Consider the following 12,933-nt stretch of genomic DNA (forward strand, 5'->3'; position numbering starts at 1 on the left):
CCTGGAGCTGGATCCCCTCCCTGCTGATGACCAGGAGCAGGGTCTCGGCCCACCGGGTGAACCCCTGGGCCTTCTTCCTCCTGGAGAGCCTGGACCTGATTAATAGGCTTTCTTGGGCGAGGCTCATGCTTTGGGGGCTTGAGAACAACCTTCTAGAAACCTCTGGGAGGTCGTGTGCCTGGCAAGCGGACAGAGAAAAGGGACCACCCTCCTGCAGGCGGGCTGCACCCGGCTCCTCCTGCTCTCCACTGCCACTCTCGCCAGAACCTGGAGAGCGAACTGGAAAGTTCCCTTTCCTTCCCTTCCTGTCAAAGGCCGTCACCCCATTTTCTTCAAACTCTACTTCCAATCGGGGTGTGCACAAGATCAGCACACATGTGACTTCTTTGAGAACGCTGTGGTTAGAAATAGAGGTCACAGCCCAAACCCTCAAGAATTCTGATCTCTCTCCAGAGACTCATTAAAACACCACACGTGTTTCTAAGTGTCACGTCAGCCTAGCGCAGTCAAACGAGCCTGTTCCACACGTTTCATCGGATTTGCAGCGAGAGTCTTGCCGTTACCAGTGAGGGCCTCACCGCAGGAGTGCACCAGCCCTAACGGGCCGTGTCCAGTAGGACGTGTATTCCTCTGGGCAGATGCTCCGTGCTGTGAGTTTCCTGAAAGACCGTGCTCCGGAACTAGTGTGTCTGAAGTTGGGAGGAGGAGGTGCCTTGGAACCAACCCCACCTGGGTTTGAGCTCCCCACAGCCTACAGCCCACGTGACTGCCCACTGCCGTCACGGCTGGACCTCCCCGCTCCTCCGAGCATTTGTCCGATGGCCTGTACTTAAGGGGTCCCTGTGGGATGTGACAGGGAGCGTCCCCCGCCAACCATGGCCTTGGGTTTGCACAGAAATGACCAGACCAGAAGCATCAAACGCATCCTTTGCTGGCTGTGGGTCAGCCTCTTAACCCAGAGAGCATCCGGGCAAAGATGACCGGCTCTGCAAGGTCGAAGCCCCTTCATGACCCTGCTCACTCACCCCTTGCTGGGGCGTCACCCAGGTGATGCCTGCGTGTTGGCAGTTTCCTTCTACCTGCATGCTTGGGGCAGCACACCAGCCCGCAGGCTCCACGTGGAGAAAACTGGATGGAGGCCGGCAGGACCAAGGTGGGGCGAGGTGTCCAGACCAGCCTCCAAGGTGACCCAACCGTGGTGCCAACACGCCCTGGGCTGCAAGCTGTGTCTCACTCTAAACCCTCCGAGCACAAAACAACTCACTCAGAGACCCGAGGGGCACTCTTCTGCTTGCGTTATTACCTCCTTGGAGACCCTGAGATGGGAGTGGGCGGACTGCACCATCGACCTGATCGTTTAAGGACTTCCGACCAAAGCGGGGCACACACGGTTGGCTGGGGCCTCATGTGGGTGCCGGTCTGGCATGGGGAGAGTGAGAGGACCCGGAGAGATGCCCGCCCTCCTCCTGTCCCTGGGCTTCCTGCGGGGGCGCAGAGGTCACACCGGCTTCGGAGGGTCTGATTCAGCCTCAGGACCAAGGTGCCGGCACCGCGAGGCAGGCTCTCACCACGAACCGCGTGCAGAGGTGCTCAGGTGCGTCCTCATCAGGGGGCTGCCTCCGGGTCGTGCCTTACAGCCCCTTCCCACCAGCACCTCAACCCCCAGCCTCGAGCCTGGTGAGCAGGCCGCCGGAGGCCTGACTTGAGTGTGTTCTGCATTGAGGTTCAGACGGCGTGGGCGGTGGCTCCAAGTGGAAGGTCGGCTCCGTCCACCTGGCACGGCCGATCTGACTCAGTCCTGCTCCCAGGGAACCGGGCCTTCCCTGGAGACCGAGAGCCTGCAGTGCGCTGGGCCCCTAGGTCACCAGGGCCTCATGGGAGTTAGTGAGGCCAGGCAGAGGGGGTCAAGCCAGGGAGGCGTGTGCAGGGCTGCACAGGAGAAGGGGTGGGTGCTGGGAGGGCCGTCCGAGCGCGGCCCCTGTGGTGGGGAGGTGGTGGAGGGGGGAGGCGGGGAACCCCTGTGCTCGTGAACCACAGGTCACAAGCTGCTGCTGCGCCCCCGCCCCTACCCTGACCACTCAGCCCTGGGGCTCTGTGCCCTGCCCGTCCCCGCAGGATCCGTGAGGGGCCATCTGGGATGGGCGGCGTGGGCTTCAGAGGCGGCCCGGAGGGTCTCGGCCACAGGAGACCCTCGGGAGAGCGGAGGGGCCGACCCCGCTGGCTCCAGCCCCCGCGCTGACCCGGGCGACCCCGGGAGTGGTCCCGAGGGCTCTGTCCAGCAGAGCCCCACCCCCGCCCGGGGTCCTGCTCAGGCCTGAACCCCACTGGCCAAGCTTGGGGCTCTTCAGAGAGTGTGCCACAGCCCTGGGCACCATCCAGGTTGCCGCGTGGGAGCCAGAGCTCCTGGCATCCCCAAGGGGGAGGCTCCGCGGTGCCCGCTGGACCTGACGCTCCCAAGGCCTCTGTCTGCCCTCCGCCCACCCCGTCTGTCTCCCGGGTAACAGGAAGGACGTGGGAGCGTGACGGCATCCGGGAGACGAGGTGACCGTGGCAGCTGGCACTTCACTGGTGTGGGTGTGTGAGCACCAGGCCGCGGGTGCAGAGGAACACATGACGTGGGCCAGAGGCCCCGGAGCCCCCAGGCACACGCAGCCTCCGAGTCACTGGTGTGGGCGCTGTCCGCTCGGATGTGGGAGGAGCCGGGCGGCGCTCCAGCCAGAGGCTCAGTGCGCATGCGCTCAGTGCAAGTAGGGTGTGGGGAGGGGCGACCCCCACACTGCTCACAGGGAATCATCCCATCAAGCGCCCCCGGGGGCACAGCCTCGGGGCAGGCGGGGCCCTGGAGTCCCTGCCCCGGGGTGGGCGTCTGGGACACCCCGCACGCTCCCAGCGGGCTCTGGGGAGAGTTCGTCTGTCCACACTCTTCCCCATAAATAGCGACTTCAACACACTTGCTGTTTGTGCCCAAATGCGCTGGGAAAGGCAGGACCTCGCCTTTAGGGGGCTGCCGGGCAGGGGCTCGAGGCCTGTTATTTTATCGAACGAAAGCTATCGGTGCCGGGAGGCCAGGGCCTGGGCAGAGGCTGCTCAGTACCCCGGGGTCCAGGCGGCAGGCAGGGGTACCAAGCAGCCCGAGCCATGCTGTCCGTGTGAGCCTGTGGGAGGAAATGCTGGCGGACTGTGGACGAGCCAGCGGCTGGGTGGGCCGGGCTGGCTGGGGGGCAGGAGCGGGGAGCGCCCCTCTGCTGCCGGCCAGTGTGGGCACCGCCCCGGGCCTCTCGCTCATTTCACCTTGCCCTTCCTCTCCTCTCAGATGGCCGGTGAGGCTGCCTCTCTGTCCAGGAAAGGCCTGCGGAGTTTCATTTTAAAATAAGTAAAACATAACACGCCTGTTTTCAGAAAACATTGAGGAAATGCTAGCTGGGGTGGACGGCAGCCAGCCAGTTGCACAGGAGCTCGGAATTCCCTGTGATCTGAGGCGGACACAGGGCAGCGGGGGTTTCTGGGGCCGGGGAGGGGGTCTGGTCAATGTTGCTTAAAGGCAGCTGCAGAGAACAGACCAGAGATGGTCACAGGGGTCCTAGGGAGGGTGGCCAGGCGGCTGAGGATGCTGCACAGCAACTGTGGGGCCAGGCTCCTGCTCACAGAAGGCTGAGGGCTGGGGTCACCAAGCCCCCCACCTGGAGCTCCAGGAGGCCAGTAGGAACCCATGGTCCTGCAGGGCTCCCAGACCTGGCCTGGAAGAGCCTGAGCAGTGTACCGGGCAGGTGTCTAAGCACAGGATGGAGGCCTCGGGGACACCTTGGGACACTCTGTGTCTCTGTGCCGGTGAGGAGACAGGCAGGGGGAGGGGGCCAGGCAGCAGGGGAGCAGAACCCCGAACCCCTCTGCCTTTTAATCCAGGCAAAGCTAGTGGACTCTCCCAGTCTCACACTGGGTGCTGGGCACTGGGATACGGGAGGAGTGGGGGCTGCCCCGGGCCTGGGCCAGCAGACTCAGGCGTCCAGGTGGGGCGACAGGTGAACAAGCCAGGGTGGAGCCCAGAGCCCAGGTCGTCCAGGGTGTGCACACGCCCACCAAGACTTGGTCTCCTGGGCTGAGGGTGCGACCCCTTCCAAGCTGGTTCATGGGCCCCAGGGGTCCCAGACGCCCCTCCGTTCATGTCAGAGAAACTCGTGTTTCACACCCGCTCCTGCCATCCATCTGCCACACATCCTGTGAGAAGTTGGGCCCTAACTTTGGTCCCCAGAGTCTTATTGCAAAGGGGCAAAGAATAAACATGTACTGAGGAAAGTAGGGAAAACCACTAGACCATTCAGGTATGACCTAAATCAAATCCCTTATGATTATACAGTGGAAGTGAGAAATAGATTTAAGGGCCTAGATCTGATAGATAGAGTGCCTGATGAACTATGGAATGAGGTTCGTGACATTGTACAGGAGACAGGGATCAAGACCATCCCCATGGAAAAGAAATGCAAAAAAGCAAAATGGCTGTCTTGGGAGGCCTTACAAATAGCTGTGAAGAGAAGAGAAGCGAAAAGCAAAGGAGAAAAGGAAAGATATAAACATCTGAATGCAGAGTTCCAAAGAATAGCAAGAAGAGATAAGAAAGCCTTCTTCAGCGATCAATGCAAAGAAATAGAGGAAAGCAACAGAATGGGAAAGACTAGGGATCTCTTCAAGAAAATTGGAGATACCAAAGGAACATTTCATGCAAAGATGGGCTCGATAAATGGTATGGACCTAACAGAAGCAGAAGATATTAAGAAGAGATGGCAAGAATACACAGAAGAACTGTACAAAAAAGATCTTCATGACCCAGATAATCATGATGATGTGATCACTGACCTAGAGCCAGACATCCTGGAATGTGAAGTCAAGTGGGCCTTAGAAAGCATCACTATGAACAAAGCTAGTGGAGGTGATGGAATTCCAGTTGAGCTCTTTCAAATCCTGAAAGATGATGCTGTGAAAGTGCTGCACTCAATATGCCAGCAAATTTGGAAAACTCAGCAGTGGCCACAGGACTGGAAAAGGTCAGTTTTCATTCCAATCCCAAAAAAAGGCAATGCCAAAGAATGCTCAAACTACGGCACAATTGCACTCATCTCACACGCTAGTAAAGTAATGCTCAAAATTCTCCAAGCCAGGCTTCAACAATAAGTGAACCGTGAACTTCCTGATGTTCAAGCTGGTTTTAGAAAAGGCAGAGGAATCAGAGATCAAATTGCCAACATCTGCTGGATCATGGAAAAAGGAAGATAATTCCAGAAAAACATCTATTTCTGCTTTATTGACTATGCCAAAGCCTTTGACTGTGTGGATCACAATAAACTGTGGAAAATTCTGAAAGAGATGGGAATACCAGAACACCTGATCTGTGCCGGAGCCAGCCGGCAAAGTCGATCAGGTCCCGAGAACATGCACGGCGGGGCTAAGAAAGAAACTAAAGCAAGAGACTACAAAGATGGGGTCGAGAGGTTCAGACACGTCACCACGAAGGGACGCAGTCTGACACCAACTTTATTCAACATCTCATATTTATACAGAAAAGCGTGAGAAAGACAAAACAGTTGACATTTTTTCTTAGTTGGCCTATACATCTTACAAACAGTTACAAGAAATCTTGAGAGCATGGGAATGGCTCCCTGTTATTATTTCTTACACCAGATAACATTTCTCTGTGCATGAGAAGTTTGCACAGAATTCCAGGTGCCTGCAGTAAATAAGCGCCTAATCTCTGGGGTGGCGGGACAGAGAGCTATGTTTGCAAGCAAACCCTCAAGGACTGAGGCAACTCCCAGAGCTGTGTCCTTCAGACAAAGGACCCCGTTCTCACGGGCAGCTCCCTGCAGATCTGCCTCTTGAGAAATTTGTATGCAGGTCAGGAAGCAACAGTTAGAACTGGACATGGCACAACAGACTGGTTCCAAATAGGAAAAGGAGTTCGTCAAGGCTGTATATTGTCACCCCGTTTATTTAACTTATATGCAGAGTACATCATGAGAAACACTGGGCTGGATGAAGCACAAGCTGGAATCAAGATTGCCGGGAGAAATATCAATAACCTCAGATATGCAGATATTACCACCCTTATGGCAGAAAGTGAAGAGGAACTCAAAAGCCTCTTGATGAAAGTGAAAGAGGAGAGTGAAAAAGTTGGCTTAAAGCTCAACATTCAGAAAACGAAGATCATGGCATCCGGTGCCATCACTTCATGGGAAATAGATGGGGAAACAGTGGAAACAGTGTCAGACTTTATTTTTCTGGGCTCCAAAATCACTACAGATGGTGACTGCAGCCATGAAATTAAAAGACGCTTACTCCTTGGAAGGAAAGTTATGACCAACCTAGATAGCATATTCAAAAGCAGAGACATTACTTTGCCAACAAAAGTTCGTCTAGTCAAGGCTATGGTTTTTCCTGTGGTCATGTATGGATGTGAGAGTTGGACTGTGAAGAAGGCTGAGCACCAAAGAATTGATGCTTTTGAACTATGGTGTTGGAGAAGACTCTTGAGAGTCCCTTGGACTGCAAGGAGATCCAACCAGTCCATTCTGAAGGAGATCAGCCCTGGGATTTCTTTGGAAGGAATGATGCTAAAGGTGAAACTCCAGTCCTTTGGCCACCTCATGCGAAGAGTTGACTCATTGGAAAAGACTCTGATGCTGGGAGGGATTGGGGGCAGGAGGAGAAGGGGACGACAGAGGATGAGATGGCTGGATGGTATGACTGACTCGATGGACGTGAGTCTGAGTGAACTCCGGGAGTTGGTGATGGACAGGGAGGCCTGGCATGCTGCTATTCATGGGGTCGCAAAGAGTCGGACACGACTGAGCGACTGATCTGATCTGATCTGATCTGATCGTCTGTTATCCCAGAGGCACGAGAAATGTGCTTCCATGGAGAGGGTTCCATCCGGGGTGTGGGTGGAGGGCAGGCGGCCCCTGCGGTCTGTGACACGGTGGGCAGTCCGGCCGAAGACTCAGGCCAGCAGATGTATCCCCTCGCACCCTGTTCGTGGGTCCCCCCAGGCTCCGTGCGGTCTGCTCACAGCGCGCTTTCCCTCAGGTGAGTGAGAAGATGTAGAGAAGCTACAGGCAGGCGATCGGCCCAGACGCGCGGCTGCCCCTCGGGCCACCCTCACCATGTCCAAGAAGGGCGCAGGCAGCCGGAGCAAGGGGGACAAGGCGGAGGTCCTCGCCGCCCTGCAGGCTGCCAACGAGGACCTGCGGGCCAAGCTCACTGAGATCCAGATCGAGCTGCAGCAGGAAAAGAGCAAGGTGGGCCCCCAACCCCGCCCCCACACACAGCCCCCGCCCCGACCCGCCCCCACCCCGCCTGCGTTGGTTTCTCCCTTTGCTGAGAGTGTCGTAGAAGGTAAGTGAGACATCCCTCGTTTGGGCTGAAGCCGTCCGGGGGGCAGGAGCCCCCACCCCCTGCCCCCTACGGCCTTGGCCCCTCCTTGGCGGATTCGTTTGAGAGGTGCTGGTTTCAGCCTCCTGAGCACGCAGGTTTCCGGACACCCGTGCGTCTGCCCTCTTGCTTCCAGGGTTGGCGCCTACTGGGTGCATAGTATCACGCTGCCCACTCACGAGGCTTGACTGTTTTCAACCTGTGTTTTAACGAGACCTTCCCTAATAGACGGTAGCTCCCAACTCTGCAAGAACACACAGCCTTTCCGAACGCTGCGCTCGGGTGTCGCGGCAGTCTGGCTCCGGGCCGACCGTGTCTCGCTGTGCCGCAGGTCGGCCGGGTGGAGAGGGAGAAGAACCAGGAGCTCAGGCAGGCGCGGGAGCACGAACAGCACAAGAGCGCCGTTCTGCTCACCGAGCTCAGGACCAAGCTGCACGAGGAGAAGATGAAGGAGCTGCAGGCGCTGCGGGAGGCGCTGCTGCGGCAGCACGAGGCCGAGCTGCTGCGCGTCATCAGGACCAAGGACAGCGAGAACCAGCGGCTGCAGGCGCTGCTGCACGCCGTGCGCGACGGCGGCCCGGACAGGGCGCGCACCGTGCTGCTGTCCGAGGCCAAGGAGGAGGCCAAGAAGGGCTTCGAGGTGGAGAAGGTGAAGATGCAGCAGGAGATCTCGGAGCTGAAGGGCGCCAAGAGGCAGGTGGAGGAGGCGCTGACCCTGGTCATCCGCGCCGACAAGATCAAGGCCGCGGAGATCAGGAGCGTGTACCACCTGCACCAGGAGGAGATCTCCCGCATCAAAAAGGAGTGCGAGCGCGAGATCCGCCGGCTGGTACGTGCGCGCGGCGGGGGCAGGGGCGCGCAGCGGGGCGGGGCTGGTAAGGGGGGCTCAGGGGGCGGGGCTCAGGGAGGGGCGGGGCGGGGGCGGGACTGGGAAGGGGCGGGGCGGGGCAGGGCTCGGAGGGCAGGGGAGGGGAGGGTAAGGGGGGCTCAGGGGGCGGGGCTCAGAAGGGCGGGGGCTCGGGGGCGGGGCGGGGTGGGCGGGGCGGGGCGGGCGGGGCTCGGGGGCGGGGCGGGGCTGGGGGAGGGCGGCTTGGCGCCGGACAGGCGGGGCAGCGCTTTGTCTTTGCTCTCAGGCGGTTCCGCCCGCACAGGGGCACAGGGCGCCTCGCACCTCTGCTCTTGGTTTGAGGACTCCAGAGAGGCCAGGCTGCTGAAAACAGCAGGATGCGGTTCAGAACTCACCAGTCAGTCAGTGGCCCAGGGCCCAGGAGGCCGCAGTCCTCCCCGCTCCACCCCACCCAGCTTTCCTTCCCATTTCCAGCTTGGTCAGAACCAGACGCCCACAAGGGGGCCTCCCCCGTCCCCCAAAAGTGGGTTTATGAAAGATCCCCCGTCTTGCAGCCCCATGTTAAGCTCAAGGCGTGCAGGGGCCAGTTGGATGACATAAGCTCCGGCTCCATAACCAGGAGGGTCTGCAGTTAGTGAGCTCGCTGGACCCAGAGAGGGGAGATCAGAGGCCTACAGGCAAGGGTCCCGCCCAGGGCCATCCCAGCGTTCCTGAGCTGTGAAGTCTGGGAAGGAGTGGCTCTTCGCAGGTCAGGAACTCTGTGCATCCCCTGGCTCCCATGAGTAGCCGCCCCATGCTCCCGAGCCCCTGTGAGGAGAGGCTGTGAAGAACGCTCAAAGGTTGTGGGGGGTTCCACTCGATTCTCCTCATTCCTTGGAGCCTGGACCTCCTTGGCGACTGGGGGGAAATGAGCCTGTGGGTCCTGCCAGGCACTTCATCAGGGCACAGCTGGCTTTGCAGCTGGCTACCCTGGGACCCCTTGGGGGTGCAGCCAGCTTTCCTCCAGCACACCCGTGCACCCAGGCCACCTCTCCCAGCCTCCTGGGCTTCTGGGTTCCAAAGACCACCGTGTTGGTTTCCCAGAAGCGTTGCAGTCTCTCTGGACGCAGGGCACAGAACTGGGGGCTGTGAACAAGCACAGGTCTGTCACGCTGTGCGTGCGGGGCCCAGACACCCCTCCCCGGGTGGCCCCCTCCCCCTTTCCGGAATGTCCCTGTTCCACACTCTCCCTTTCAACTCTGCATTCATCTCTGGGCTGTGTGTTGGTACCAGGTCAGCACCCACTGCCCAAATCCACACTCTGTCCATCACCTCGATTGGCCTCGGTGTTCATCATGGAGGCTCGTGGCCCGATTTCCTTAAGTACAGGGTCATGACAGAACTGACTATAGTCCTCAACCTTGACCTGGGCTCCTCAGAGGGACCCACTTGCAGTTCTAGCTCATTCTTCCAAGTTTTATTCCAAACCCTCAGTATGTGCCTGCACCTCCCCTTCTTGATTCTCAGGTTTAGCTCTTCCTCTGTTTCCCGATTAGCCTCTCGCCCCCCGAGTCCCATTCTCAACAGGACACACAGCACACCCCAGACAGGGAGGGCAGCTTTGCGGAGCCCCAGGGACCCCGGTGGGGCCTGGCTGTGGCTCCAGGGAAGGGGCCAGGGCAGGTGCTGCCCCTGTGGGCAAGGGCCTCGGACAAGAGGGTGGCTCTGGGGGCACTCGGCCCAGTCGAGGAGCCGAGGGAGCAGGTGCCCAGACGCCCACTCCCTGGGCCCTTCCTGCTCTGGTTCCTGTGCCCGGGAGGTGGGGCGCGAGCCAGGGAGAAGGCTGTCGGGACAGGCTGGCTGCTCCGTCGGGGCTGAAATGAGTGTTTACTGTTCGTGTTACGGTTGCTCTGTGAACGTTCACCAAAGACCCACTGTGGCCCACAACCTCTCTTGTACACACTTTTATTTTCCACCAAATTCATTTTTTCCATTTGCTTAATTTTCAAGTGAACGGGTGTTAAGTTGCTTTAGTCGAGTCCAACTCTTTGCGACACCCCTGAATTTCTGGAGGAAGGAATCCCCGGTCGATACAGTAAAGCATTAGGAATCCTGCCCATGTCTGTGTTCCGAGACATCCTTCCTGGAGCGCTTGCTCTTCACATCTCCCCTGGACAGACCGGTTTCCTGAAGCAGCCCGAATCCTGAATTCTCTTTGTCACCAACCTGGGAAACCACCCCTCCCTCCTGTGTTAGACCCTCCCTTACCTTCCTCTTTCTAGGATGAATGTTTCTCAACTGGGGGAAAGTACATTCTCTGATCGCTTTCTGGAGACAGGAGGAGGGAAATGTATTTTGAGAGACTTTGTGTGCGTGGAGTTTTTAGTCTAACCACACTCACAGTGGATGTTGTAACTCGATGTGGTATTAGAGGTTGGAAAACTTTTATTAGAATTTGAAGGGATTTCTGCGTTGTCTTCTGACTCTGAGTGTTGGTCTTAAGAAACTATACGGTATTCTGATTCCTGGTCCTTCCTCATCCTTCCCCAGAAGTTATGGAACACTGGCCCTGTGCCCGGAGCGTCACTGATTTAGGTTGATGTGCCTTTAGTGTAAGTATTGGTTCACCCAGCTTACCAGGCAGTCAGGAACACTTTCTAACTGGAAACTCATGTCTCTCGGCTCGGGAAAGCTTTGTTCTTCTGTCTGCTTCCTCGCCTTCTCCCTCTCTTCCTTCCAGAACCCGCATTAGCCAGACGCTGGGACTTGGTCTTGATACGCTGATTCTCTTCTTTTTCTCTCCAGCCTTGGCTTTTGGTTCTACTTTCTAAGAAATGCCCTTGACTTTCTGATCTAACTTTTCTGCTTAATATTTTTGTTTCTGCCTTCATAATTTAATCATAATTTGTTCTCTGAAAGTTTGGTCATTCCCCTGTTACTCATAGATGTAACATCATCTTATTTCCCTGAGAATAATATAATACTTACATTTCTTATATAAGAAATGCAGCACTTACATTTATCTTACAGCTTTGTCTCTGTCCCCTCATTGTCTGTCTACTTCAGAGCCTCTTTTGCCTCGTTTCATCCCAGCTGCTGTCTCTCATGTTGGAGGGTGTCCTCGAGTGACAAGGGCTTTACCTTAAGGTGAACTGGAAGAGATGCTGCCATTTTCTTGGGGACATTTTTCCTTTCATATTTTTTTTTCTTTTGCCTTTTTCCACTGAGGAATTCACGTCAGGGCACTAAGGCCAAAGAAATAAATTTAAAAACATGAGATTGGAAAGGAAGAAATAAAACTGTCTTCCGTGGGTGACATGACTTTGTAGGTAGAACACTCTGAGGAATTCCCCCAAATGAACTGTTGAATGAATTCAGCAAGGTTTCAAAATACAGAAAAAATATGCAAAACACAGGCGTATTTTATATGCAAGCAACAGTCCAAAATGAAACTTTTAAAAATTCCACTCATAATGGCGTAAAAAACACAATAAAAGATTTGGGAACAAGTTTAACAAAAGGCGTGCAAGGCTTGTACACTGAAAATACGGACACACAACACGGCTGAGAGGGACTGAGATGAGCCACGTGCAGAGGAGCTCCCTGGCCGTGGACGGGAGAACCAGGGTTGCTGCGGGGGCACTTCTCCCCAAATCAGCATGAAGAGTCACGCAGGGCCTGTGAGAGCCCCGGAAGGCTGCTCTGCAGGCAGGGACGAGCTGCCTCTAACGTTTACACTAAAATGCAGCCAAGTGTCTCCCCTCCTCCTCGGGCTTTCTGTGTCCTCAGCGATGGTGCCTTGTGAGCTGAAGGTTTAGATTCTAGAGCAGTCTGATTTATTAGGCTTTTCCTTTAGGGTTGGTGCTCATTGTGTCTTGTTTAAGAAATTCTTTTATTCTGAAGCATGAAGATTTATGTTTTTAAAAGTGTATAGTTTCATCTTCATGTACAAGTCAGCCCTGCTGCATCATGTGTGTGTGAGTCTGTGAGTGTGTGTGTATGAGTGTGTGTGTGTGAGATATGTAAGGCAGAGGCCCACTTATATTTTTTTCCATATGGACATACAGTTGTTCTAGCAACTCTTTTTAAATTTTTTTGGCCATGGAGCATGGTGTGGAGAATCTTAGTTCCCACCCACTAACCCCCAGTCTAGGACCAAACCCATGCCTCCTACAGTGGAAGCTGTAGTTTTAACCACTGGACAGCCAGGAATGTCACATAACAGCTCTTAAAAAGACAATTTGCCCCCCAGTCCTCTGCCATGCATTAACTATTCTTAAATGAGAGGGTGTTTTTTCATCATCTGTCCCATTTCAAGCCTATTTTATAGGAAACATTTCAATCTTATCATCAGCTGAATTTCTGAGTAGCAAGTCCTCCCACTGTGTTCTTCTTGAAGATTCAGTCCTTCAGGCTTCCATGGAAACCTCAGAATCATTTTTCCTAAAAAAAACATTGAAATTTTTATTGGGATCATAGCTAACTGTTAGAGGACAAGTTGTAACAGAGGGTATAATCATGATGGTTGTAAAAATATGCACTGAATACATGTCAAAAATTTTATTTAAATCAGTGACTAAAGAGAAACAAGTAAATGCTACAACTAATTCGAACAAGGATTTGGTCTGAATTGGTTTCTGTTCCCTACCTGGCAAAGATCCTTTGCAAGGCCACAAACATCTGCTGGA

At 55.6% G+C, this 12,933-nt stretch overlaps 1 protein-coding gene across 27 annotated transcripts in view; it reads left to right on the top strand.

The window, feature by feature from the left end:
• The window catches only part of JAKMIP3 (Janus kinase and microtubule interacting protein 3), an 89,631-nt gene that overhangs the window by 34,023 nt on the left and 42,675 nt on the right, over nucleotides 1-12,933 (top strand). For all 27 annotated transcript variants that reach the window (XR_009733894.1, XR_009733895.1, XR_009733896.1 and 24 more), the window contains exons 2-3: nucleotides 7,075-7,286; nucleotides 7,751-8,248. Coding sequence is in view for 23 of the 27 variants with exons in the window: in XM_061403874.1 (XP_061259858.1) it covers nucleotides 7,152-7,286; nucleotides 7,751-8,248 (633 nt within the window). In the remaining 4 variants the exon portion in view is untranslated. The remainder of the gene's footprint in view (nucleotides 1-7,074; nucleotides 7,287-7,750; nucleotides 8,249-12,933) is intronic.

Source organism: Bos javanicus, chromosome 26, assembly GCF_032452875.1.
Source record: "Bos javanicus breed banteng chromosome 26, ARS-OSU_banteng_1.0, whole genome shotgun sequence".
Lineage (NCBI taxonomy): Eukaryota > Metazoa > Chordata > Mammalia > Artiodactyla > Bovidae > Bos > Bos javanicus.